Source organism: Podarcis liolepis, assembly GCF_965112155.1.
Source record: "Podarcis liolepis genome assembly, chromosome: 3".
Taxonomy (NCBI): Eukaryota; Metazoa; Chordata; class Lepidosauria; order Squamata; family Lacertidae; genus Podarcis; species Podarcis liolepis.
In genome coordinates, this window is record NC_139557.1 from 95,468,886 (window position 1) to 95,494,662 (window position 25,777).

The 25,777-nt window shown below is 44.1% G+C and overlaps 2 protein-coding genes across 10 annotated transcripts in view; one reads left to right on the forward strand and one right to left on the reverse strand.

Annotated features, from left to right (window-relative positions):
* Positions 1 to 13,021, forward strand: part of LOC310702742 (uncharacterized protein) — a 601,527-nt gene extending 588,506 nt beyond the window's left edge. Inside the window, exon 2 of the mRNA XM_083494817.1 lies at positions 11,924 to 13,021. Within this exon, the coding sequence (XP_083350943.1) occupies positions 12,176 to 12,955 (780 nt within the window). The 5' untranslated portion in view covers positions 11,924 to 12,175 and the 3' untranslated portion in view covers positions 12,956 to 13,021. The remainder of the gene's footprint in view (positions 1 to 11,923) is intronic.
* Positions 1 to 25,777, reverse strand: part of LOC310702798 (uncharacterized protein) — a 73,816-nt gene that overhangs the window by 415 nt on the left and 47,624 nt on the right. For 8 of the 9 annotated variants that reach the window (XM_083494944.1, XM_083494946.1, XM_083494945.1 and 5 more), the window contains one exon: positions 7,648 to 7,855. In XM_083494944.1, coding sequence (XP_083351070.1) covers positions 7,712 to 7,855 — 144 coding nt within the window. In that variant the 3' untranslated portion in view covers positions 7,648 to 7,711. The remainder of the gene's footprint in view (positions 1 to 7,647; positions 7,856 to 25,777) is intronic. The other variant, XM_083494951.1, reaches the window with a different exon arrangement.

Here is a 25,777-nt window from a genome sequence, read left to right on the forward strand (position 1 = left end):
TGAAGAGTAATCAAATTTGTCATTTTTCACAGCTGGCTGCATCTTGCTCCCCCTGGTTACACGCGGCTTGAATCGTAGAGGTGGAAGGGACCTTGAAGGCCATTCAGTCCAACCCCTGTGATGAAGGAATCTCACGTAAAGAATCCCTGAAAGATGGCCATCCAAGCTCTGTGGGAAAACCTCCAATGAGGGAGGTCCTTCAGAGGGAGTCCATTCCACAGTCATACAGCTCTTACCAGGGCCGACTTTACTAGGGGGTGTAAGGGGTGCGGGGCACCCGGGTGCTGAGTTCTGGGGGGTGCCAGGCCCCCGCTGCTGAAGCCGCCTAAGCATATTGTATTGGGCTGCTATGTGGCGGGGGGGGGGGGTCAGTGGCGCCTTTGACATGACTGCTCTCGCGCACAGGCTCCGGAACCTTCCCAAGAAGAACTCGTATATTCGTGCTCACAAGGGCCCTCCGAGCTCCTCTAGAAATAAGGTTGCTCCCACAACGAAAGGCTGCCCAAGATGGCTCTCCCATGCATGCGCACAATGCCCGCCCGTCTCATCTTTCAGACACCTCCCTACGACCGTAAGTGCAGGCGTGGAGTTTTTACACCGACTCCCAATGTGTTCTTTGTCTTCTTTAGAAAAGCTGGTTTTCAACACAAAGCACAAAAAGCCCCTCCTTTTGGAGCCGCGCAGGCGTGAGTGCTATTTATCAAATGATAATAGTGACATAAGCATAATAAAAGTTAATTTGGGGGCTAATGTAAATTTGGGGGTGCTAAAGTTCTGCCCAGACGCTGAGGTCCATCTCCGAGGGCCTTCTGGCGGTTCCCTCATTGCAAGAAGCAAAGCTACAGGGAACCAGATGGCGGGCCTTCTCGGTAGTGGCGCCCGCCCTGTGGAACACCTTCCTATCAGATGTCAAAGAGATAAACAGCTACCTGACATTTAGAAGACATCTGAAGGCAGCCCTGTTCCGGGAAGTTTTTAATGTGTGACATTTTAATGTATTTTTAATCTTTGTTGGAAGCCGCCCAGAGTGGCTGGGGGAACCTAGCCAGATGGGCGGGGTACAAATAATAAATTACCGGTATTACTACTACTACTACTACTACTACTACTACTACTACTATGACAGCCTTGGCTCTTAGCATTGGAAAGGAATTCCTAATGCTGCAGACATGACTCCTCTGCACACCCAACCAATCACTGTGTTGTGTGGGAGAGGACATCCTACAGATACCATCATATCAAGAGGTCCAATCCACATTGGGGCTTTAGTGTGACAGCACCTGCCCCACACTGCCTATCCGACAGGCACCTTCTCTATTGACTTTCCATTGCCTGCTAAAATATCCCACTTGGTTTCTGTCCTGGATCTAAATTAATTTTATATATGTACTGCTGTTATTTTTTTATCTTTTTATCTTTATAGTTGTTTTCTAAAATTGTTGTAATATGCAATAGGTTGTTGTTGTTTTTTACTTTCCTATTCAACAGCAACCGTAGCTGCTTTTCACCACCTAGAGAGGGAAACCCCTATGTATCCCCCCCCCCCCCATGAAGAAAAGCAACCCAGAAGGATTTTGAGTGGGAAAAGAGCCCAAAGGGGAAAGGGCTGAGCAGCCCTTCTCCACACAGTGTTCAGCTCAAAACGGTATCTTCCAACCACATTTCTTTCAAAAAAAAAGGGGGGGTAGAGAAAGAAGACTCAGGTAAATTTACTTGCAATTGCATGCTATGTATAGTTTGGCCCTCAGCCATTAAGGTGACTCAGGAGTCCAAGCGGAAGAACTGAGCAAGGCATGATGGATGGCAGTTCAAGAAACCGTGCAGGCTTCCCGGCTGTTGCTGCTGTGCCTTATATAGGCAGAGCAGGGCAGTTATTAGGCCCTGTGTTCAGGTTAAGCCTTTGTGGCTCTGATGAAAGGAGAGACGATGGGAAGGCCATGACTTGCTCCCTAGAGTCTCCATTTACGGCGGACATGGTGGCGATGGGAAAGGAGCGCCGAGGCTCCATAGCCTAAATGCTCTTCCCGGTGCCTGCTGCTGTTCCTTAGTCATAGGGGAAGGGGGAAGCCAATGGGGTTGCAGGACCCCGATGAAACCGAATCTGTCACTGTCGAAGCACGAGAGCAGAAACCTCACGAGATGATTTATACGCTTCAGCCTGGATGTGATGGATCATGCAGATGCCGAGCCCAACTGCATTAGCCCAGCAGCCAGGGTGGGCGAAAACCAACCAGACACCAACAATGGCACTTGACAGGGAGCGGGGGTGGGGAGGAAGGAGATGTCAACATAAAAAATGGCAGTGTTGACATTTATAGTCTGAATCTGATGCAGTTTTGCAAAAGCTCAACAAATTGCTCCAGGATGGATGCATGATGTTAATAATGCTTCTCTCAAAAAACCCCGCTCATTTATAGTGGGGTTTGAAGTTATGCAAAACGATCCTATTTCAGAATCAGAATACTATATGCATTGTTTATAAATGCATTGTCTCAGCGGCCGTATCAATACTGGAGGAACAGCTTGTCTGTGATGTTCAAATAGCTCCCTCTCTGACTGCCTTCCTCTGGCTTCTGAATGCTTTGCAATTAGCATTTCTGCGGGCTTTTAACTTGACACACTGGAATAGATGTTTTATGTCCTGGCCTTTGCTTGGTTGATTTTGCGCTTCTGATTTCATATTGTGATTTTAACTACTGCAAACCTCCTTAAGTAATGCATGCGTAAATATCAGAGTATACATTTTTATAAGAAAAAACAAACACACTCAATCAAGGCTGGATTAAAGGGGCAAGGGCTTTAGGCCGAAGCATTTTCTTTGGTCTCTCCCATCGCCAATCCAAACGCTATACATTGTTTTCATTAATTTTCCTGAGACAAGTGCCACAATGAGCACCTGTGTGTGTGTATAGGTGCACACAGACATTTTCAACTTCACCACTTCTCCTCTCGCCTATCCTGTTCTGTCTTCTAGAATGTTCTTTGGCGGGTTCTCGGATTCACACCATTTGGGAAGGAGGCCAACACCGATTTTTAGCATCTTTATGCCACAATTCTCTGCTACGAACGGTACTCAGAACTGTGTGCACATTTTAAAAGCATATCGTAAAAACAACCCAATAAAAACCAGCACAGCTAAAACAATCTGCAGTCAAAGTTAACAACAGGACAGGACGACAGCAAAGGAAAAAGAATGTTCAGTAGGCACCTTCTTAGGCAGCAGGCAAAAAAACCCCACAATAACCACTCCGAGACTGGTGGAGTTTTTGCAGGCATATTCTGCTGTGTGTCACTGAGCTGTGCATTACCGGGGGGAGAGGGCGGAGGGCTGGGTCCCTTCACACTCTATGATTCTATGGTTGTTTCAATAATAGTGTGTTAGTTCTGTATTCATACTGGATCATCCAAACATCGGCTACATTCATACCATACATTTAAAGTACTGTGATACCACTTCAAGCAGTCATGGCCTCCCCCAAAGAGTTCTGGGGACTGTATTCTGTTAAGAGTACTGAGCGTTTATCAGGCGCCTCTCTAGTCTCCTCACAGAACTACAAATCCCAGAGTTCCCTGGGAAGAGGAATTGATTGTCAAGCCGTTCTGGAATTATAGGTAGCTCTGTGAGAGGAATTGGGAGGCAGACTCTCCAATAAGCAACCCATGGATTATTCGGGATACAGTGATTTCTTAATTGCCTTAGATAGGGAAGGGATGGTGAATAAATAGCATAAATCCTCAGCGATGACCCACTGACCCCACGTGAGAGTAGAGATCTCTCCACTCATTTGCACAGGGGAAGGCACAGACCCATGTAAAAAGTGCAGTTTTTAATTCCTCCCCCAATTGGGGGCCTTAGGATTCACGGTGATGAAAAGCTTGACCTGTTCCTCAAAATGAAAGATCTCCCACTTCTCCACCCCTCCCTTCTTGGGGTCAGGATGTTTTTTTCAGCCTGCTTGGTCTCATATCTCAAGAGGTCCATGCAAGAGGTCTCATATCTCAAGAGTGTCCATGCACTTTCTGGACAACCAAGTCACACAGCCTCCCAGAAGCTTAGGGAGTCCATGATCTGCATCAAGACACTTAGTTAACAGTGTGATTCAACTCAGAAATGTGAAAATCACCCCCAATTCAGCCCAGTTCACCTGGTATGGGTTTTTAAAAAATCTTTTCATTTCACCAGCTGTTGGCATCTGTCTGTCTCAGGAGACAGTGAAAGAGTGTGCCCATACTATCCATATTCACCTGAACCATTTGTTAATTATTTGTTTCTTCAATGTAACTGTTATGTACTGAGCTGAATCCTAGAACAATAGGATCCAGAATGCAGCAGTCTGATTGGTCCACAGGAACCACCCAATCCAGCTCCAGGTAGAAGTGAATCAGCAACCTGATTGGCCTGCAGGAGCAGCCAATCAGGCTTCTGGAGGAGGTGAATCCGCAACCTGATTGGCCTACTGGAGCAGCCCAGAAATAGCCAATCACACAGGGCCCATTGTGTAAATAATGTATATATAGCTAGACGTTTTGGGGAAAGTTTCATTCATTGCTACTATGAGCTGAATAAAGAGCATGAAATTCACACTCGACTCTGAGTATATTTCAGTAACATCAACTAAGCCTGTGCAGCGTTGCAATGGAGATAACAAAGAACAAACCAGGGAAAGACAGGAGTGCCATGACTTCCATATTGCAAACTTGGTTTGGGTGAATGGATCCTTTATCTGTTTGAACAGTGGGTTCCTCATTAGTATAAAGGGTAATGCCCTTTTACTTTTCTTTTACTACTCTTTTACTTTTACTGTGACAGCTTCCCAGGTGAAGTGCAGCCACATTTTCAACTAATCATTCTAGGTGCTAATTCCTGTTTAAGCCCAACAACAACCTTTGACCACATTCTAAATATTTTTCAGGGCTCAGTCCTGAGTAGCAGTCCGGAGTAAGTCTTAGAAACTGGGAGCCTGAAGCCAAGAGACAGGGCTGGAAAACAGGCCTGAGCTGCCCCATCCTCCTAGGCACTCTCTAGCTGGGAGGGACGCTCCTGATGAGACACAGGTAGACCATAATGCTCAAGCAAGACTCAGCTGGAAAAGGAAGTCGTTTTATACTCCTTCCTGCAACTTGGCTCCCAGTATGTTCAAAGTGTTGGTGCTGCCCTTTAAAGTCGTGAACGGCCTCGGTCCAGTATACCTGAAGGAGCCTCTCCACCCCCATCATTCAGCCCGGACACTGAGCTCCAGTGCCGAGGGCCTTCTGGTGGTTACCTCACTGCGAGAAGTGAGGTGACAGGGAACTAGGCAGAGGGCCTTCTCGGTAGTGGCACCCTCCCATCAGATGTCAAGGAAATAAACAGCTATCTGACTTTTAGAAGATATCTGAAGGCAGTCCTGTTTAGGGAGATTTTTAATGTTTGATGTTTTATTGTGCTTTTAATTCTGTTGGGAGCCACCCAGAGTGGCTGGGGAAACCCAGCCAGATGGGCAGGGTATAAATAAATTATTATTATTATTATTATTATTATTATTATTATTATTATTATTAGCAACAGGATAAACCAGTAGCCAACCTGGATGGGTAGGGACCAGCCATCTTTCCAGACAGGCTGCAGTTATGCTACAGTTGTGCAAATTGGTGGTGCTTTTTTCAGCCCAAAGGGAGAAGGCAAGCAAATAGGGAGTACTATCAGGGGCAAGGAGAAGGTGGCCCAGTCAAACTGGGGTTGGAGGAGCTAATGAGGATACCATGTAACTGGGCCTCCAAAACAGGAGGTGTGCAACATTTTTGCTACTAGATTGTTTCCCTCCTGTTATGAGACTGAAGCTGATGAGGGGCAGGGTGACATATTTTAAGTAATTGATTTTAACTGGAATTCAGTGACCCAGCATTGGCTTAAAAGCAGTGTTTGAATCTCCCGTTGTTCTAGGTGCATTTTGCGACAGGGAATTTCATTAGCCGTGAGCAGCTTCTGAGCTCTGCGCCTAAGATTTCAGATTAAAACTTGCAGAGTGGAAGGAGAGGAGGACCTTTTTCTGCCTCCCCACTGCTACCTACTCTCTGAAGACCGGAGAAGAGAATATTAAGGGTTGGGTGGGCAGAGGAAGGACTAGACCATGTGAAAAATGAACATAATATTTTAGCTGTGGTTCATTCATTTTGAGCTTTGTATTCTTGTTATCAAAAAAGCGCACCTAGACATTCTTCTACTTAAAAAACAAAAGCAAAGGAAAACCCACCACCTTCTGAAGTGTCAGTAAATTGCACCACCAGGAAGTGCTCCCTCATTCACTTTCTTGTAATTCAAAGTCTTACTCTCTAGAGCCACAGAAAAGCCACTTTCACCTCTGTTCCTGCCCCATGGAGGTTGTGCAGAAGGGAATGTGCACATCCCAGCTGAAAAACGCCCCCCCCCGCCGCCGCCCTAGACCAAAGAGATGTCCACTGGCGGTTGCAATAGAGAGAATACATCTAGGTCAGCAAACTTTTTCAGCCAGGGGCCGGTCCACTGTCCCTCAGACCTTGTGGGGGGCCGGACTATTTTTTTTTGGGGGGGGGTAATGAACGAATTCCTATGCCCCACAAATAACCTAGAGATGCATTTTAAATAAAAGGGCACATTCTACTCATGTAAAAACACGCTGATTCCTGGACTGTCCGTGGGCCAGATTTAGAAGGCGATTGGGCTGGATCCGACCCCTGGGTCTTAGTTTGCCAACGCATGATCTAGGTGGTCAGCTGGTCTGACATGTTTGAGTTTGAAAGCAACTCAGTGAAGGAAGCACATTTTTCTTATAATGACACCTCAAAGGTATCAGGGCCGAGTATATTTTGTGCTAAAAGAAATCCAGAATGCTGCAGCAACATTGTCCAAATCATTTGCTCGAAAAGACCAAATTCTCAGAACAGTACAAAACCAGAAATTCTGTTACTGTATTTTTTTTAAAGAAAAACGAAAAACATGTATACACTTTAAAATGTCAAATATAGGAAGCACATCTGAAAGCACACGTGTCGTCCAATGAAAACATACTATCAATACTTCCAGTAATCAGTCACCGTTTCACAGAGTATAAAAGGTAAAGATCTAAGGATTTATTACCATCTTCTCATTAGTCCCATTTCATCGTCAAACAGAATTGAGATAAGCTATATGTTTGGCCTAGTCATAACGACTAAGGGAAAGGGTTGTGATTGTTTGCTTCTGTACCATTGGCTATATGGGACAAATTGTCCTGGATACTATCTCTAATTCTAAGCGGTATATAAATTTATTGACACCAACAGGGAGCTTGCTTCCAATGCTAACTGCAGTATGTGTGGGGTGGGAGCAATTTCCTGCAAGATCATAGCTAGAGACGGAAGGCTTAAACCTCCCCTCCCTGTACCCATGCTATTAGTGTCTAGATTGATGTTCTTATATATGTTTAAAACTGTGAAATGATGTTTTTATCAATCACACTCTCCTTTGCACTCATCTCTTTGTTGCACATATTCATGGCACTGTTTGCAAAATGTATGGTTTTACATTGACGTTTGAAACGAAACTGGACTGGACGGAACCCCCTAAGTCATACATCAGCCTTCTTTAGCTCAAAAAAGTGTTGTGTGTGTTGTGTGTGTGTGTGTTTTAAGATACATTGCCTGCGTTACCTGGCTCTATTTTTCTCCTTTGTTGTTGATGTCACTGCAGTGCATTGGTGCTTTCAATCAGCTGTCACCAGGAGTACAAGGAGCAGGGGTCCTCAGAAACAATTTGAAAAGAGCTGTTCCATGTCAGACGTTCGCCTTTCCTTTCCCTTGCTCCGCCTTCCAGGTTATTCTTCACTTGAGACACTTCTTCGTACGTCTGGAAAACGCTCTCAATGAACAAACAAACAAACATCACAATTCGATACATCAAAACTTTGCACTTTTCCACAGAGGTGAAGAAATCCCCAAAGCAATGCATGGACAGAATGTGTTCAGCAGTTATCCCAGTATGATGTGCTATGAGAGGATATTAGCGTGTTGTGGGAACACACTAATATGTGGCAGAGTATTTAAAGGCAGATGCTCTCGCTTGGAGGGCTCCTCAGTGTGCTGCCTCACACACTAGGACCAGCCAGATGCCTCTGGGAAGCCCCAAAGCAGGACAGTGAGGCAGTAGCTCTCTCCCACCATTGCTCTCCAGGGACTGGTTTTCCAGTTCCTTACCACCAGCCCATGCAGGAATCACAACTCTCTGTGAGTCATTGTTCTGGCATTGCCCCTTTCTAATTGGCATCAGTTGGAGAAGAGCAGCTCTAAGGGAGATTGTTTTTTTATATATATATAAATATTTATTAAAGTTTTCACAATATTACATAATGAAAAAGAAAAAAGAAAGAATACAAAGTAAAAAACAGTTAAACACAATTCCATCTTTTTGTCACTTATCTTTCATTTACTTGTTTCCCGGACCTCCTCATACCTCCCTTTTTTGTATTCCAGTTCAATTTATTAGTTCAGCAATTCCTTTCCCTCCTTATTTTATCCTAATCTTTAATCTTAATATATTATAACATTAAATTTTTACCTGTTAAAAATCCATTTTTTTCATATTCTTTTATACCATTACAGCTAGAAACCACTTAACTTCAATCCAATATCATTCTAACATTCATTAATTTTGCAATATTTCTGTAAATAGTCTTTAAATTTCTTCCAATCTTCTTCCACCGACTCTTCTCCCTGGTCTCGGATTCTGCCAGTCATTTCCGCCAATTCCATGTAATCCATCATTTTCATCTGCCATTCTTCCAGAGTGGGTAGTTCTTGTGTCTTCCAATACTTTGCAAAGCTCTAAGGGAGATTGAATGGCTTAGCCAAGCCTGCCCAGTGTACAGAGATGAAGCAAAATTGCATGTCCTCAGAGGAGTTTGCCAGTTGCATCTCTGCATTATTTACTGCTCTGGTCTTATCCCCTTCCAATCAGCTTTTGCTGTGGGCAGGTCATTCTGCAACACACCTCTGAACTGGTAAGTCTGGCTCACTCAGTCACTCCCAGTGCAGAGACACAGCAAAAGGGTTTGCCCTCAGCAGAGGTTGCCCATCTTCTCTCTGCCTGAGTTACTGCACTGAATTTGCCTTTTTCCAGTCAGAAGGCACATGCAGAACTGTGACTCATGCAGGACCAAATGAGGTGTGTTGTGGCAGTTCTGTGTATTGAAACACAGAACCACACTCGTCACTTAGAAAGAGGGGGTGGTGGAAATCTGACATTTCCTAGCGAAAGGAACATGACTGCAATACTTTTGAGGGACCCAGGAAAATTCAAAAGAATATTTAGCTCCACATTAACTTGTTTAGAATCAGCATGCCAGTTTTATTAGAGGACATTAAGTTTGTCTCCCACTTCCTCCCCCTTTCCCTTCATTTCGAAGAAATTATTCATCTGAGCAAAAGGTTATGTTTTCCTTCTGAATCTCTCTCTCCGCTGTGGTATATCGAAGTATTTTCCAATGACGCTCCTCAAGAATTATTTTAGATAAAAGCACCCATGTAGCAGATTGATGGAAGGTAATGTATTTTTTTTAATAAAAAAAAATCTCTAATTCTCTTCTCTCTAAAACACCCTCACACAATACAGGCTCCCCCTCCCAAAAGAAGAAAGAATCTCCCTCACACCCAGCCTGCCCCCCCCCCCCCCCGCTTTACCATGTAGTGTTTAAAATGCATAATCTCTTCTGTTGCTTTGGTAAGTCAATCACGCTAACAGGTACAACGGCCTCAGGCTAAGTACAGCAAGTGACAAAAATGCTTTCAGGTTGTCATGTCTTAAAGCTGAAAGGTCCCCCCCCCCCTCATTCCCCACTGCTTATTCATCTTCATCGGCTTGAATAATGCTTTTCCCATGTTGTTATATGTTGGTAAATTAAAGAAGCCTTCCAGACAGTTCTGTCAACAATTTACTGAAATGTACCTCATTAGTGAGGTTGAGCTGTCACATGAACATAATTTAATCCTACCAAATTATCACTCAAAAACACTAGAATATCCTGACGAAGGAGGCGAGGTTTCGGGGAATGCTGCCACATTTCCCCCGTGGATGAAGTTTCACATGTATTCCTCCCCATCCCCATCCCCCCCCCCTTTAAAAAGGTTCTTGCAGTTTAGTTTACAATACAACACACACCAGCTCCACATTTCACAGTTTATCAGTGCAGATTTATGTGTTTTTATTCAGAAATATTCCCCACTATAATCGATGGGGTTTACTCTCAGGTAAGTGTGCACATAGATATGCAACCTGATGGATGTTTTAGTTCTGTGCTCTCTGTGCTATTTTATCACAATGGTTTTGTATTTGATTTTAATGTGGGCTTGTCTCTCAAGCTACTTGTGAATTTTTATTGCAGTGTGGTTTTATTGTTGTTCATTTAATGTGGTGTTTTACTCTTATTTCTTATTTTGTATGATGCCTAGAGCATTTACTTTATGAGGTGTCTCATAAATAATAATAATACAGTGGTGCCCCGCAAGACGAATGCGTCGCAAGACGGAAAACCCGCTAGACGAAAGGGTTTTCCGTTTTGGAGGTGCTTTGCAAAACGAATTTCCTATGGGCTTGCTTCGCAAGACGACAATGCCTTGCGAGTTCCTGCTGGTTTTTTTCCCTCCCCCCCCTTTTTCTAAGCCGCTAAGCCGCTTATCAGCTGATCCGATCAGCAGATAAGCCGCTAAAAGCCGCTAATAGCGCTAATAGCGCTAATCCGCTAATCCGTCAATGGGCTTGCTTCGCAAGACGAAAAAACCGCTAGACGAAGAGAATCACAGAACGGATTCTTTTCATCTTGCGAGGCACCACTGTAATAATTAATACATGGCTGGTTCAAATACAATAGATTTTCTGCTTAGTTCTGGTGGTAGTGGGGAACAATGTGTGAAGATCTCACACATGTTTATTTTGCCTCATGCCCATGCTTTGAGAAATAGTGGCTTCTCAAAATATGCACAGTCTTTACACATGACCATCTGTATGGCCACACACATATTTTCCCCTACATGTTGTCTGTTGTACTTTGTCTCCAAACATGCACTAATAACTGGCTCATTAAGTAGGGGCTTTACAGAGCACTCAGGCAGGCCTCTAAATACAGGCCTGCAGCAGGGTTTGTCTTAGACTAGGGATGAGGAACTTGTGGCCCTCCAAATGTCACTGGACTCCAACTCCCATCAACCCCAGCCAGCATGACCAATGGTCAGGTATGCCTGCATAAGAATATCACATGTGTGAAGTGAGCCAAATAGCACCAAGGCTATGTGTGAAATATATGAACCGCTGATGCCCACTTGGCCCAACTTGTCACCTAACAAACTAAACACAGTTCACCAAGCATTGCTGCACGTCCTACATTTATTTATTTTCTCACAAAACCGGGGGTGGGTGGGGTGTACATGAGACTTCCCAGATGCTTCTCTATGCAGGCACTGACTGGATATAGGCCCACTTAGCTTCAGCAAGGTGGTAGCCCCATGTGCAATGCCCTGAAGAGGATATGTAGCTATGGGCTGCCTCTGAAGACTTCTCAGAAACTTGAGAGAGAGAGAGAGAGAGAGAGAGAGAGAGAGAGAGACATAACACTCAAAACAGTAACACACATGTAGGCAATCTGTAGTCTGTATGTGGCTCCCTTAGGTCTCTCCTGCAGGTCCTTGAATGTATTCACACCATAGCAAATATGGCCGACATGGAAAACCAGGTGCAGGGTGAAGAATCAAGAAGAGCCTGAAAAACAATGCTCTTTGTTATGTACTGAAGTTCTCACTCTGGGCCAGCAGGGAGATACTGTAGATAGTTGTGCAAATAAGGGATCAAAAGTGACATTCAGTGATTGGATAGTTTTAGAAAGTTGTTACAATTATGTGTACTGGAGCTCTATATAAGCAGGCTGACTGAATCCTTCAGCTCAGTTCTGTTCTGGCCTCTGAATAAACAAGAGCTGTTTGAAGAATTGCTGTGTCATCTGATATGTTCACCCACAACTAACACTGGCGACGAAGGTGGGATCGATGGACATCAGAGCACAGCCAGATGCGGCCACCCTCTGAGCTGAGCTGAATCACTGAGCTGAATCACTGAACAGAACCAATTCAGAGCTGACTGTTCTGGCTAGATCACTGTGTTCCATCCATTGCCCTCCACGCCAGCATCGGAATCATGGCTTCACTTGTGCCTCTACCGCCGTTTGCGCCAGCCTCTGAATCATGGGACTCCTACCTCGCTCGGTTCGACTGCTACCTCCAAGCCAACGAGCTGACAGAAGTATCACAGGAGCGGAAGCGGGGCCTATTCCTCAGCCTCTGTGGGCCTGAGGTGTTTGAGACGGCCCAAGCATTGGTTGCGCCTGTAGCAGTCCAGGCAGCACCGTGGGACACGATTAAAGAGAAGCTCCGCAACCACTACATGCCAAAGCCATCCAAGATTGCTGCCTGCCATGCATTCTACCACCGGAACCAGGCAGAGGGGGAGTCAATTAACAACTACACCGCCGCCCTCCGACAGGCTGCAATGCACTGCGAGTTCCGAGACTTAGATGATGCCCTGATGGATCGAATCGTCTGTGGGGTCCGGGACATCTGTCTGCAATGGCGTCTCTTCGCCAAGCCAGACCTCACGCTGCAGAAAGCCACTGAGGAGGCTGTGGCCTCGGAAGCTGCCGAACGCTCTGCCCAGGAGATCCGCAAGGCCAGCAGCCCGCATCTTGCTAGGAAGCCAGTTCCAGTGCATCATGAAGAGGCCAGCAGTGATGAGGCATCCTCTAGTGAAGACGATGACGTGCACCAGACAAAGCGAGAGTGCAGGAAGTTCCAAAAGAAGTCCAAGGGCCAATTGGAATGTGCCGGCTGCGAAGGCAACCATTCCTGTGCCAAGTGTCAATTCAGAGATGCCATCTGTCAGAAGTGTTCCAGAAGGAGCCACATCGCTAAGGTCTGCTGATCGGCTCCGTCTGACACCCCCCCTTCACTGACTCGCAAGTCCAAGTCTTCACTCCAGTCCGCCAAGGAAAGCTGTTTCGCTCTAACTGCCACTGCCCGTCTGGAACCACGATTGGCCAAACTGACTCGCCTACGTGACACAAACTGAACGTCATTTTCGATCCCTTATTTGCATAAAAATCTACAGTATCCCCCTGCTGGCCCAGGGTGAGAACTTCAGTACATAACACTCTTCCTGTTTTCTCCATCACCTCTGTGGAAATTTTCCATATTGTGGATTGACTGCTGCTTTGCATATCAGGAAGAGAAAATAATAAATCATTCCCTCTATTTCAATTGAGAGGCATTCGGCCTCTTTTGTGGAAATGGCTGCTCCTCCCTTCTCAGGAGGGTGGCGGTTGTGGACCTCGCCTCTCTCCATCATCCCCAGCAGCTAGGACTCACATGTCTTGCTAGATGTTAAGAAATTCCCTGGGCAGCAGAATCAAGGAGTGGGGATTCATTGCCAAAATGTGGGCTTCAAATGGGCCAATCAGAAGCCCCAGATGGGCAGTACCTTGCTGGTTGGCTGGCTAAGCATTGTTGGAGCTCATTCTATCACACCTCATAGTACTCACTGCATAGGGGAAGGTGGTACTGCGACAGGTACTGCAACCAGGAAGATAGGAACGCGGGAAGATGCCTTATATCAAGTCAGAGCTTTAGTCCATCAAGCTCAGCATTGTCCATACTGCCTGGCAGTGGCTCTTCAAGGTTTCAGAAAGGGGAGATTCCCAGCCCTACCTGCAGATGCTGTGGACTGAATAATAATAATAATAATAATAATAATAATAATAATAATAATAATAAATTTTTATTTATACTCCGCCCTTCCCAGTTCAGGAAACCATGCTCAGGGTGGCTAACAACAAATTTAAAACACTTAATTGATACTACAAAAAAACCCCAGCATAAAATACGATATAAAGTGTAAATAACAATAAAATCAAGAATAAAAAATCAATTTAGGGAGAAAATCCATCCAATAAACATTAGATGATCACCAGGGCTAGCTGGCTAAATTAGTCCCACTTGGGCCAGCAAGGAGACCAGGGGAAAACCAGCTGTAGGATCCCAGAGTGGGCAATCTTCACAAAAAGGCGAGGGGGAGGGAAGGAAGGGGAACAAAAGATCAGGCCAGGTTCAAATTGAAAGCCAGGTGGAATAGTTCTGCCTTACAGGTCCTGTGGAAGGAAGTTAAATCCTGCAGGGCCCTGGTCTCATGGGACAGAGCATTTCACCAGGTCAGAGCCATCACTGAGAAGGCCCTGGCCCTGGTGGAGGATAGTCTAACTTCCTTAGGGCCCAGGACCTCTAAACTATGATTATTCATGGACCTTAAGGTCCTCTGCAGGGCATACCAGGAGAGGCAGTCCCGTAAGTACGAGGTCCCTAAGCCACAAAGGGCTTTAAAGGTCAAACCCAGCACCTTAAACCTGACCCGATGCTCCACCGGGAGCCAGTGCAACTGGTAAAGATGTGGTCTTCTGAATGCAACGCAGATTCTTTACCACTGAGGTGTGGCCTTCCCCCACAAAGGGCTGATTTAAATAGGGACATAGGAAGCCGCCTTATACTATCAGTCCAGGGAGCTCAGTATTATCTGCAATGACTGGTGAAGGCTGTCCCTGGTCTCAGGCAAGAGACATTTCCAGCCCTACCGGGAGCTGCCAGTGATGGAACGAGGGACCGTTTGCATCCAAAGGTCTACCATTAAGCTACAGCCCTTCTCCTAAGTCAGTGGTTCTCAACCTGTGTGTCCCCAGATGTTGTTGGACTACAACTCCCATCATCCCTAAGCTCTGGCCTTGCTAGCTAGGGTGATGGGAGTTGTAGTTCAACAACATCTGGGGACACACAGGTTGAGAAACGCTGTCCTAAGTCCTCAACTGCACAGAGTATCCCTGTGTAACTTTCATTGCTGGTAGCTCTGCTGGCATTTTTACAGTTTAGGTTTTTTTAAGACATTGTAAATTAGCAGCCTTCCAAGCCCTTTCAGACCTCCTTCCACCTCCTCACGTTGTACCTGCCAGGCTCCACAGGCTGTCCTCTAAATTGCAGAAGGGAGAACTGCTGGCTTTGCATAACATAAATTTACAAAGTTAACAGAAACATTGCATTTCCATAAAGATTGCACAAGGAAAGCCTCAGATGCTTCTCCTAACTGGATGTGAAAGAGCAAAGGTCTGTCTTTGTGTGACTCTCAGGCAATGAAATACAGGCTACTTTAAAAAAGGCAGTTGGAGCCGGGTACCACATACTTTCCAGTGGGAATGAACTTTCAAAGCTTTTATTCAGGAAAACTGAACTAGCTGTGTTTTTTAAACCACTGCTTGGAAAAATTCTGAGGTTTTTCTAGCAAGCTTATCAAGGGTTTCTCAACGGACTACATGTCCTAGGTAACAAAGGACAGCCCTCTTTTTTACATGTCTTTATCGGGTTGTTTGCAACTAACCTTGACTTAGAGTAGACCCATTGCAATTAAAGGACCTGTTAGTCTACTCTGAGTAAATATTAGTTGAATACAACCTAATAAAGACGGACCAATTTAAAGGATGTTTCCTGTTTTTGTTATTAATTTTAACTGATTTATGCAGTGGACGATTATAACTTTTTTGGACACTGCTTTGGAACTTTGCAGTATATAATTATATATATAAATAAAAATGAATAATATAAGGTGGTATATAAATACCTTAAATTATATATGTATCAGTCACAGACTGAAACCACACCACCTGTTTAGGTTGTAAACTCTAGTTTGTTTACTGTTCAACCAATATGGAAATTTCATATCACAGTTACTCTTCAAGGATTTTTCCTAGTGCAGATTTTGATTGTTTTGTTAACTAAGGACCAAAAATGGTCAGCTACCTCATGATTCTTCATTGCTGGTAGAATGATATGGTTTTACAGGCACACCAAAAAACAGACCTTTCCACACTAAACTTGTTTGTGCATAGCATCCAGGACACAAATTTTGCTGAAGGTCCACTTACTTTTAGTGCTGAACTGAACCAATTTTTTTGCTTTTTTAAAAGAAAATCAAAAAGGTTCTGTGTACTTTTTCAATGACATTTAACAGTTCAACTTAAAAACACAGAAGATAGCATTATAAGTTTTGCCCAAAATGATTATGGCAGCCATTTGAATAAAACACAGATTTTGCAAGCTGTAAAGCATATCATTAGAACACATCCTGGCCTAAGGTTTGGTTCACAAACTACAGTGCTCAAACCAAGTCATTAAATCTATCTAAAAGGGCCTCATTTGAGAAGCAATAAAATTTTTAATCATTTTATTATTAAAAGAGTGTTTAATATGTAGCTAATTAAATGCCAAAGGCAGGTTATCTGAGTTTAACCTTCAAAAAGAAAATGATGTATCAAAGTGTGCCTCTGGCATCATGGGATAGAAATGTCATCCTCATAATCAATGCGTGACAACTAGCTAGTGGCCTTTTCTGGAGGTATAGTTAAATTACCTGATTAAATTAATAGCCATTTAGATGTTTTAGGAACTGCACAGACCTACACTAAATGAAAATTAGGTCCATTACATTTTCTGAGTGGGCTAGATAGACCCTAAAATAAAACACGTATGCCATTGTCCACATTTCTGAGATTAAGCAATTAAAAGCCCTTTCTAAAAAGCGACTCATTTTCTGTAATGTGCAGACAACTAGATTTGTCCTAATGATCACAGATATGTTTCTGTCTCCTCAGCTTTCCCTTTTATGCTGCTGGTGTGAAACCGCAACAGAGCTTGTGTTCGCTGGAAGGGTTAAGTTTCACACCAAGATTTCTATGGACCTCCTGTTCAAGCAGCAGCCTATAGGGACCAGGAGCTAAACACAGGAGCTAAATACAGAAGCATTGTGCTAAACACCACATTAATGGGGGGGGGGGGAGAGACCCACCTTGTGGTGGTGTAAGTTAGGCATGGGCAAAAGGCAGACTAATCTAAAAGCTTGATTAGTCATATGGGTGGGGTATAAATAATAAATATTTATTTATTTATCATCCTCAACAGATTGGGAAAGGTTTCTGATTGCAAATAGTTTAAATCCAGAGCAAGTTTGTGTGTGTGTGTGTGTGTGCTTAAACCACTATAGCTGCCTTGTGCTAATCACTTCTGCCTGAACCTCAGCGATCCTCACCTGTAAAATATCAGCATTGATTGGCCGCTTCTCAGTAAATCTTTGCATAACTCTGCTGGCTAGATCTCAAATTTTGCACAGGAATCCCTAATTTGATGTGACTCAGATGCAGAATTGCAACTCAATGTATGGTTCATGGGGTCAGGGCCAGTGCTATCATTAGACCAGCCAGGCAGATGCCTTGGGAGCAGACCTCAGAGGGGAGCCGTGCTCACTTTTGAGGGGCATGGTTTCATACAGATTACGCCTGGATAGTGTCGTGCTGATAATGCCAAGGTTGCAGGTTCGAATCCTGAATGGAACAGCTGCATTGCAGGCAGTTGGACAAGATAATCCTTAGGGTCCTTTCCAGCTCTACAGTTCTATGATTAGTTTTTGTTATACCCCATAAATCCCCGATAATATTTTATATTTTGAATAATTTTATCATTTCTACAAGTTTTTGAAAACCGAAGTTAGCCATTTTTTTTTAGAGGGGGTGCACCTGCGCCTTACCTATGGCGCAAAATAGACTAGCACTGGGGTACAGAAGATGCTACAGCTAGCCTTTATGTGGGCGAACTCAGCAACACACAGTACAGTGGTACCTCAGGTTACAGACGCTTCGGGTTACAGACGCTTCAGGTTACAGACTCCGCTAACCCAAAAATAGTACCTCAGGTTAAGAACTTTGCTTCAGGATGAGAACAGAAATCGGGCTCCTGCGGCGTGGCAGCAGCAGCAGGCCCCATTAGCCAAAGTGGTGCTTCAGGCTAAGAATAGTTTCAGGTTAAGTACGGACCTCCAGAATAAATTAAGTATTTAACCTGAGGTACCACTGTACAGGAGAAGGGGCTGTGCCACCACGAGGCCCCTTGAATTCCTTGGAACTTACGCTGGATAGCTAAATTTAGGGAAACGTTAGCTGGCATTAGGGAGCTACAGAAACCAATACATCTCATCGGAAGAAAGCTACCTCCTTGTTACAGTGTGCTTGTGGCTGTAGCAGGATGATTTACGCCGTGGCCTTGGGAGAGGAAGGAGTAAAAGACTGCAAGCCGTGAGGACTCAGGCACCACCCAGGTAAGGGGAAAGATAAAAGATAAATCCTCCTCAAATAATTTTTAGTAGCCCTTGGGATAAAAGTCATCCCTGACAGTGATGATTTAACAGTATCTCGAGGTGGGAGGGAAGCGCCCTAAGACTCAATGAAAGCTTTTCTCTCTCTTTTTACTTCCTTCAAGAACTCTCTGCCTCTCGCTCACTTTTACTTTTGACACTCAGACATTATCCTTACGTTTGGGGTCAAATTGGGAATTGGACGAGTGCAGGACTCCCGGAATATGTCCCTCCTGCGAAATAACTGTTCTCTGTACTGCCGTTCCTAGAAAGAGAAGCATTGGCGCACGGAAGGATATTTGAAATCACATAATAGCCGATATTCGGAGGGAGGGGAGGGAGGGGAAAGTCTTTCATCTCTCCAGATCTCAAAGTACTCCGTGGCTTTGGAGAGGCACCATGGGCAGAGGAATCACGTCAGCCCCGCCAGAACGGCAGCATCTATTTATCAGAGCACAGCAAGGCGACACAGAACAATCTGTGACAACATCTGAAGAACGACAGTGTGAAGGCATGCAATTACCACAGCGGGCAGCGCATAAGGACACACCAACTCAAATCTGTCCTCCTTTTTGTGTGTGGATATTTCTTCCCATTAAGCAGGAGGCACTAGCCTTTAGGTCATAAACCATTAGCTTGTGGTGGTTTTGTTTTGCTTGGAAATAAAATGTGCAAATGACAAATCCTGACTGTGTTCTATAGGGAGATTTGCACAGGCGCAACCGTGGTGGTATCAGGCGGAGCTTATCCCCTTTCTAATCTCTGCAAGCAGAGGTTAGGCTGCTGGAAGTAAAGCCCTCGGCTTGGGGCAGGATAGTCATTCTAAGCCTCCAGAAAACAATAACACACACACCCCTTTAAAATACTAATAGGAAGGAACAAACAAGCCTTATGAGCCAGCTGGGGAGAAAACTGTCAGACAGCGTTAATTGCACCAGCTGTACGAGAACATCACTCTGAAAATGTCCGCCAGTGATTTCCAATATGCTTTTGGGGGGAAGGGGAAACATATAATTAAAGACGTCAGAATGAGGACATTGTTTTTTTCCCTTTACAGGCAGAGGTGGGGCCAGCCCTACCATGAGACAAAGTGAACGAGGCGCCTTAGGAGGCAGGGGAGCAGTAGGCAAGGTGCTGTAGGACTATGTTAGCGCCTCTCCAGTCTGCAGGTTTATTGTGAGTATATTCTGATAACGCTGCATTAGTGGTGGATAAGTTCTGCTTTTGTTTGTTCTGGGGTGGTTTCCCCAAGGCAGAGGCGGATTTAGGGCAATTCTGCCACACAGGGTGCCAAGCCTAGGGGGCACTGCAGGGCATCACAATGATGACATACTGAATTGAGTAGAATGGAAGGCCTTGCACAGGGCGCCACTGAAATTTGAAAGGCCAAAGTCCGTCCCTGCCCTGGGCTAGGCTACAACATTATTGCTGCCCAGAAGGGCTGCAGCACAACAAAAGCAGGACAAAAATAAACCTGAATATCATACCCTCCAACATTTCTCTGATGAAAATAGGGACACCCCATTCCATAATGGTAATTTTACTATTTATACCCCACACATCTTACTGGGTTGCCCCAGCCACTCTGAGCATCTCCCAACATAGATAAAAACATAATAAAACATTAGAAAAAGCTTCCCTATGCAGGATTGCCTTCAGATGTCTCGGGGGTCAGATAACTCCATACCATCCAACATTTCTCCAATGAAAATTAGGGCATCCTAAGGAAAGTGGGACATTCTAGGATCAAAGCAGAAACTGGGATGGCTTTTCTAAATCAGGGACGCCCCTGGAAAATAGAGACACTTGGAGGGTCTGGAATATTGGTGGTATAAAAAGTTACAGGAGTTCAGCAGGAAGTGACGGAACATGCACTGATTAGAAATGAAGGGCAGCAAATATCTTAAAGATGACACACACACCCCTTACCTACAGATCCTTTCAGGTAGGAATGTCAGCAGGGGGCGCCCTATTGGTAGTTCTGCCTCCCTCTGAAGTTCAGTGAGTGGCCCAGAAGAGGTTGTTCTCTGTGGCAGCCCCTAAGCCGTGCAATTCTCTCCCTACAGAGGCGTGCTTGGCTTCTTCACTATACGGCTTTCAGCAAACGCTGAAGACATGCCTCTTCATGAGGCTCTTAGATACCTGAGATGTGTGTTTTTAGGACCCACTCTATTCCTATGACTAATTTGTTCAGGGGCGCGGACTTATAAAAAATATTGGGGGGGGGGCCGGGAAAGCTCATGAATAATAAATAAGCTCATGAATATGCAGATAAAGTGGCGCCGCCTCCTCGTGAGCGAATAGGGGAGAGCGTGCTGCGCCTATTAATCAGCTCCGAAGGAAATTGGGTGGAGCTTTTGCTTGGGAGGGAGGGCAGGAGGCATGCAGCCCGACCCTGTGCATTTTGGGCTGGGGGAGGGGCGGCGGTGGCGCTCTGCTGGAGGGGTGCTCAAGATTATTGGGGGGGCGGAGCCCCCCCAAACGAATTTTTGAGGGGGCTCGGGCCCCCTCAGGCCCCATGGAGTCGGCGCCTATGAATTTGTTTTAACTACTACTAGCCTTTATTGGTGTAAGGATTTGTTTTAACTGTTTTATATTCTGAATTTTACACTCTTGTAACCGACCCTGGGACCTGCTACAAAAGGGTGCGTGGTAAATTTAATACTAATAATTAAATATTCTGCAATTGCACTCACAATTGCATTGTGAACACTGGCGATGTGATTTTCTAACAGCAATGACAAGTGGAGAGGACTATTGCACTCGTGTCTCCCTTGTGGACTTCCCATGGGCATGGGCATGACCACTGTGGGAATCAGGAAGGTAGACTTTTCTCCCGACCCATAAATTTTTCTTGAAACAAAGTAATAATAATAAAAACAAAGTAATAATAATAAGAAGAAGAAGAAATAATAAAAAATAATTTAAAAAAGCAATAATAATAAAAAAGAGTGAAGAAAATACAACGCCCTCTCTCCAAGATAGATATTTTATATTGTGATTTTATGTTGTGAACCACCCTGAGATCTACGGGTATAGGGTGGCATACAAATTTAATAAATAAAATAAAAATTAATCTTAACCCTTGTCTCACACAGAAGGGGTGGATCCTCCCAGCTCTCACCCCGAGATCTTCCCTTCCCTGCCTCTCACACAGAGTCCTTCGCTTTCATGTGTGCATAATCCCCCCAGTGACCCAGAGTAGAGAACACACACCAAAAAATCCCAAGAAAAGAAAGGAAAAAAGAAGAAACAGGGAGATAAAAGCAACAAAAGAATAAGGAAAGGAACGAAAGGGAAAGAGAGAGAAAATAAAAAGGGCTTTCAATTCTCCGTCTGCCAGTTATATGTAAATGGATTATTCAAAGTATTCACTTCAAGATGGTGGACTAGATGGGCCCATGATCTGATCCAACAGGGCTCTTCTTATATGTGGGGAACCTGTGGCCCTCCACACGTCGCCAGACTACAACTCCAAGCATCGTTGACATAGCCTTGCAGATCTGGAGAGTTTCTTATCCCATGCTACAAAGGGGGGTCAGAAGCATTCAGAGCAGCTGAATAACTATAAACTTAAAATAAGAATAAGAATAATAGGGAAATAAGTATGCAACCCTGCTATAAAAGGGCTGGTTCCCCCTCGCCACAAGCCAGGATTTTTAAGAAGAGGGATCATTTGTGAAAAAGGCACAACTCATTCATAGGCATAATCAATATGACAATGAACACTGACCAAAACAATACAAAACGCTTATCAAATAGAGCTGCACAGCAGTCTTGCCAAAGGCTCTTCATTATCCACCAGTGGCCTCTTAAGAACAGAAATCTATTGCTTTAAAGAAGCCACTTGAAGGGGAAAAAAGGCTAGGCTTTGCAAAGCTGCTGAGGATAAAATAGGATGCTTTCTCGTCCTATACAGAGCTCCCATTAAAAGAACAAAATGACTCAAAGAATCTTTGAAAACCTTCTCAGATATCACACACATCCCTCTCACCAGATATCAGAGAAGACTGTTTTCCAAATGCATGAAGGGATTTTGTACTTTAAAAATGTTTCCTAGAAGGTCATTTTCTTTCCTTCAAGGAAGTTCCACGGATTTTGGTGTGGGTGGGTGTGAAATTGCCACATCATGAAAACAACTGAAACCTGGAAAACATCCCTGTTAGCAGGCACATTTTGGGTCATCTCTTACCCCTTTCTCTTTCTTATATCCTGGTGTGAGTTGGAGCCCCTCGTGCTTGCTACTTCTGACAGAAAATGTGTCCATTCAAGGACACCTATAATTTGGCTCACAGCTCTTGTACTCCATCCCTCCGCTGTCCCACAGCAATCCTGGGTTGAACCATTGCTATGCATTGCAATTGCATTGCTTCCTTAACCTTCTGTTGCAGATTGTCATTTTCTTTGACACACACTCCGAGCATTACAGCTCAGAATATAACAAAGAGACTGAATGTTGGGAACGGACCATTATATGTAGAGATAATGCACTTCTATTTGAGTTTTCCGTTTACTTGGCCGGAAACAGTCATCCTAAAACACAATTCTTGATGCGACTTATGCTAACTGCCTGAGCATAACCTTCATCTTTTACACTCCTGGCTTGGAGATACAAATATGCATGGCTTACCCTCCTACCTGAGAAGCATGTTTATCAGTTTTATTATTGAACCTTCCGCCTTGCAGTGTTGATGCAAATGCCTCTAATACTGTTAGGAAACCTGTGTGCTTTAGCATCTGTGCAATATCATCCGTCCTCCAAGGCTGAGCCTGGAGCTACAGTGTTTAAGAATTTATATGGCTGTCCTTCTCCTCTCTCTCACTGTGGCAAAAGCAATAATGAAATGCATAAGCTACACCCTTCGAAAATATAACTGGGCTATTTGTGATTTTGATTCACTGTTTAGTCCCCATCAAATAAATTGTTTTACAGGTGTTCATCTTTAATATTTATTTGTTAATGGCTAAGCCCTAGACAGATTTCCTCCTCACAGTGTAAGTATTTGAACTTGGAAGAGAAAACGAGTCCTTCAAACAAGTTGATTTCTTTCAGGGATTCCTCCCCCACTCCTCCCCAGTATGGGGGCTTCACTGTGTAGTGACTACTCATAATATTTTCTGTTATCATCTTGTCAGGGTTCAATTCATTATTCCATTCATTATTCAATTTGTTGGGCTATGAACATCTGAATAATTGAAAACGGCAGAAGTATTATAAATTATCATGTCTCTATGAAAAACCCCTTTTAGAGATTTTATGACATGACTTTAAAGCACACACGCACACTCCACCGGAATTGGCCTACAAGCACTCATCTTGGAAGGACAGTTTCACATGTGTATGTGTCAGAGAGAGAGCGAGCGCATTGGGAGGAGAGATTAAAAAATATTTTCTGCATATGCATAAACACACACAGCCCCTCAAGTGCACTAAACCTCATACTCATTATGTGCACATTACATCATTTTAATTACTGTTGCATTCACAGCAGTGAACATTGTAGTCCAAGGCGGAAACATAAATAACCGATCCATAGTGATTATTAGTGAAAGCAGCTTTCCTCTGCTTAATGTTGGCATGTCAGCATACAATCCTAACACTACAGTGCCCTATATTATCTCAGACAAGAATGCAAAGCAAAACAGTACCTTTAAATTGGGGTGGCTAAACCATTTTTGGGCTGCGTTGACCCAGCTTGCTTTGGGCTGCATGTCAAAGTGAGTGGTATGAGATGAGGTGTGGCCCAAAGTGGTCACAGTGAGTGTGGTGAGCACCTTTTAAGGCCTTGAAGCTGTGCAGAAGACAACATTGCCAGAAGAAGGCAGACCTCTTCTCCCAGTTGCATCTGGTCCCCCAATATGTTTGCAACTGTATTTCATAAAGCTGCAGTCAGAGCATTTGTACCGGATGTTAAATCTGCCAAATTCCACCTGCCTCAGAAGTAAATGGAAACCTGAATATTCATTCAAGGAAGCTGTTGTAAATCAAAAGCTCCTGTCGGATTTATCCCAGCCACCATTTGTTTCCAGAAGTGTAGCAGTTAAAGGTGCAACAAAAGGATCGACTTCTGTTCCACCACAAATAAATATTTATGTGGAATGGCGATTCAAACAAATATTGTATTACTTAAGACACTGAGCTGCTTTTCAAAACCAAAGTCCTCCCAAAGTAGTTGTCCCGTTTCAGTCTATGAGTAGTCAGATATCTGGGCAACCTAGAAGTGCACGACCAGGCCCAGACAGAGGGGGGGGGCATATGGGCCACTAGGCCCGGGCCTCTGATTCCAAAGGGGGCCTCGGTCAGCATATTTATCTATATTTTCCATTTTGTCTTTATATGCAGATATGGTTCAAGCCTTGAAATAAAATTATTTGTCAGCATAACTTTTGTGAAAATTATTTATATGCTTACTTATTTATAAGACTTCAGTTATTCCTAGGGTAAAAAAGGGGGGGCACATTATCTACCTGGCCCAGGCCTCTGCAAGGCCCTGTGCACGACCCAGGAACTGAACCTGCATGCGAAGGAGGAACATATGAACACTGAAAGCTGTCAGAACATTGTACCATCTAGCTGAAAACTGTACCCACTGACTGGCTGTGGCCCGCTAGAGTGTCAGACCAGCATGTTCCAGTGAACAAGCTGATTGCTTTGGCCTGAAACCAAGTGAATACATAATGTCTAGAAACCAACTCAAAGACAATGTAGAGATTGAGAAAAAGCAAATGTGGCATATCACTTTGTCCCAGGCACCAATATGTCCCCGCCATTACAATTTGGATAATTCTAAGAGAAGTTCTCATTATAACATTTAGTGATATAGTGATTTGGGGAGATTCCATCGCGTATATTAGAGGGTGTTCACTCAAACCTCCCTTTACATCACTGTAATGTGCTATGTCAAATCTGGAATCCTGCCCCCCATGTATTCTGTTGAGTGGGGCTCCAGACATCTGCCCCCAAGTCCTACTTTGATGGCATGCTAAGGGGACCCACAACCCTCAACACTGTCATGTTTGACTCCTGCCCTAGAAATGTTGCCTAAAATAGGTATTCATATAACTAGCATGCCCTGATCTGCTCATACAATCTTGGATTCCAGTAATTTAGAAGCCTTCCTCCAATGCAAATCATAACTGTATTCATAAATATCAGCAGCCGCTTTTAATTCCTATTGGGGGGTGGGGGCAGATTGTAAAGGTTGGCCAAATATCCCTATAATGGAAATACAGCCGCAGTCAGCTAAAGAAAGCCTGCTATAATTCCACAATATTACTTGCAAAATTGAAATCTAAAAGCTATTTTGTTTACTGTTGGAGAAGGATTGTGGAATGAAGACATAAAAAGCTACTGAGGGCTTCTTTTTTTTTAATGCAACTTTTGCATAAATCTTGTATCTATAACCTGATCTTGGCGACATAAATATTAGCAGGCTTGTTTCCATTTCATCTCCCATAGAACCAATGCTGTCCTATAGCAATAACCAGCCAGAGAATAGAGCTATTTGCTGCTGTCATAAATAAGGA